A 3,029-nucleotide genomic window follows, 5' to 3' on the forward strand; every position below is an offset into this window, starting at 1 on the left:
CTGAGGAACCCAGCCTGATACAAATACCCAGCTGAGCGAGTGTCTTTGCTGATCTTCACCGCCTGAAGCCAGTGCTTTAAACCATGAGAATGAAACATTGAGGGGCACTATGTGGACGCTGGGAGAAGGAAGTGAGATGGAAAAGTTCTTTGATTGCATCCAAGAAGTGAATGGTCCTCAAGGTGCAGCAGAGGAATTTGTAGGAGAAAGGGATGATTGAAGGATTTTTTTTTTATTTTTATTATTTATTTATTTATTTATTTATTTATTTATTTTTTTAGAGGCAGAGTTTTGCTCTTGTTGCCCAGGCTGGAGTGCAATGGCGCTATCTTGGCTCACTGCAACCTCTGCCTCCTGGGTTCAAGCAATTCTCCTGCCTCAGCCTCCCGAGTAGCTGGGATTATGGGCATGCGCCACCACGCCCGACTAATTTTGTATTTTTAGTAGAGACGGGGTTTCTCTATGTAGGTCAGGCTGGTCTCAAACTGCCGACCTCAGGTGATTCACCCACCTTGGTCTCCCAAAGTGCTGGGATTACAGGCGTGAGTCACTGTGCCTGGTCAATTGACATCTTCATATAGCCCTCCATTCATCCTAGTTAGCATGGAGGGATTTTAGGTAGGTCATAGAGAAACTGGGTAATGATGGCGGGTGTGGAGGAACAGAATGTACCACTGAATGGGAGGTCCGGGGAAAACATGTGGTGGAAATATCCTCCCTTGCCACATGATCTGCCAAAATTGAACATGGGGAGTTTAGGAGGGGTGACATGTCAGTTTGGGAACTATCTTTAGGGGTGCTAACCCAAATCTCCCTTTCTCCAACCAGAGCACCTTGCATTCCTCATCAGATGTCACCCCCACCCCGACTTCCTCCACCATGTCCTGATGGTGCTTTGTGACGTGTAAAGCCTTCCTTCCTGCCCAGGGCTACCATTGGCTGGGTAGTGGAGTGTTGACCAATCACAGCTCAGTGACGTGATCGCCTCATTGTCCTGGATCGCGGGAGGGGTATATATAGGGAGGCCAGGCAGCCTGGAGTTAGTCGACCGTTGGGAGACGTTGAGCGGCGGAAGATGAGTCCAAAGCCGAGAGCCTCCAGACCTCCGGCCACGGCCAAGGACTCACGAAAGAGCAAGTCCTCCCTCGAGCTGAGCCCCAGTCGCCCGAAGAAGAAGGTGAGTGACCCTCCCAAGCTCCTCCTCGTCTTCCCCTCGCCTCCTTCCTCACAAGAGTCCTCTCTGGTCCTCACCTGGCACAACCCCCCAACCCGGCCCGCACCGCTTCTGAGGACACGTCCCTGTTCCCAGCCTCCTCCACCCTCGTCCCTAAACCAGAGCCCTTCTGTGATCTCCCTGTTGTCCTTCCAGACTACCAAGGTGGCCACGAAGGGGAAAGCAGCCCGTGGAAGGAGAGGCGGGAAGAAAAGGGCCACAAAAAAGATGGCGGCTGTGACGGCACCTGAGGCGGGGAGCGGGCCAGTGACACCCGGCCCCAGTGACCAGCCCAGCCAGGAGTTCCTTCAGTACGAGCTGCCACTGGCAGAGCCAGTGAGCGAGGGGACCCAGCACGACCCACTGAGTCAGGAGACCAAGCTGGAGGAACCACTGAGTCAGGAGACCGAGCTGGAGGAACCACTGAGTGAGGGGTGGCCAACTACACCCCTAGCTCCCTGAGCAGCCACTAAGTTCAGGCCCAGCCGCCAGACCTCAGAAATCTCACCAGCAGGGTGCTTAGCTTGGTGAGAACAATAAAATGAATGTGTTGCAAACTGATCTGAGTGACTCCATGTTGTCTGGTGGTGGGGAGCGAGGGAGGGAGGAAGAGGAGGTGTGTGGGGAGGCAGGGAGGAAGAGGTGGTGTGTGGGGAGGGAGGGAGGGAGGAAGAGGTGGTGTGTGGGGAGGGAGGAAGAGGAGGTGTGTGGGGAGGGAGGGAGGGAGGAAGAGGTGGTGTGTGGGGAGGGAGGGAAGTGGGGTCCCGTGGGGTTTAGGTCAAAGGGACAGGTCACAGCCAGACAGGAGGATAAGGATTACGTCACAGCTGAGCACTGGAAACAAACTTCCCCTTCACAGGATGACTCCGCTTCTTGTAAGGTTTATTTCTTCATGCAATCTTGCTAGCACATACACCAAGTACCAAGAACTAGTTTCTACCTACTTAGGTTTCATTGTTAAAATATGTTTTCGTTTCTAGAAACCGATGGAAGAATCGTTTCCATCGTCTTTCAGCGTCCCCTCCCTACAACCTAATATAATTAAAAAGAAAAATTCAAAGTAGAGCAAAATCTATCTACTTGAAAAAAGTCTTTTTATTTTTGAAGTTGAGGAGACAGAAAGTACATTTCATATTTCCGTACATTAGAAATACACAGGTCTTTTCTATATGTAGTAGAATTTACTATATACAAATATATGTAAATTTTTATATAAATAAAATACACAACTATATTTACTATAGACAAACATACATTACATATTACATATAAAATGTATACATACAGACAAAATATGGAATATATATTATATATAAAATATATAAATATAAATATATGTAAACAGATTATATACACACATTAGAAATACACACCTTTTCTGTACATAGTAGAACCTACTATGTGTATTTATATATTAATATATCTATTATGTTTTTGTATTTATAGATTACATATATATTCTACATATAGTATATATAAAACACATTAAACATATATTTATATTTATAAATAATATATATAGACATCAAATCTATATATGAAACCTATCTATAAAGATAAATACATGAAAATAGATATATAAGTATAAATATATATAAAATATATATTCTATATGTGATCATTTATTTTAGAAGGTAAGGTGTTATGATTGTTGAAGCATCTTTCACAGATAAAAAGAGAAAGGAAATTATCATTTTAAGAAAAATAAAATAAACATAAAAAATAAAGTACAAAATTCCCAGTTGTCAATAATTACAATGTGAGAATAATATAGAACTTGCTATATATAGAAAAGACGGATATTACTAATGTGTAT

At 44.7% G+C, this 3,029-nt stretch overlaps 1 protein-coding gene across 1 annotated transcript; it reads left to right on the forward strand.

The window, feature by feature from the left end:
• Window positions 1-1,060: 1,060 nt before the first annotated feature.
• Window positions 1,061-1,774, forward strand: LOC129475731 (variable charge X-linked protein 3-like). The gene is made up of 2 exons (XM_055268006.2): window positions 1,061-1,177; window positions 1,370-1,774. Exons 1-2 carry the CDS (start codon window positions 1,076-1,078, stop codon window positions 1,673-1,675), a joined length of 408 nt encoding a protein of 135 aa, XP_055123981.1. The 5' UTR covers window positions 1,061-1,075; the 3' UTR covers window positions 1,676-1,774.
• The last annotated feature ends 1,255 nt before the right edge of the window (window positions 1,775-3,029 follow it).

The sequence above is a fragment of the Symphalangus syndactylus genome, chromosome X, assembly GCF_028878055.3.
Source record: "Symphalangus syndactylus isolate Jambi chromosome X, NHGRI_mSymSyn1-v2.1_pri, whole genome shotgun sequence".
NCBI lineage: Eukaryota > Metazoa > Chordata > Mammalia > Primates > Hylobatidae > Symphalangus > Symphalangus syndactylus.

Bases quoted from the DNA above. Each gene is read 5' to 3' on its own strand.
- LOC129475731 (XM_055268006.2), top strand. From the start codon at position 1,076: ATGAGTCCAAAGCCGAGAGCCTCCAGACCTCCGGCCACGGCCAAGGAC. The intron at 1,178-1,369 runs GTGAGTGACCCT...TTGTCCTTCCAG, and splicing joins CCAGTCGCCCGAAGAAGAAG to ACTACCAAGGTGGCCACGAA.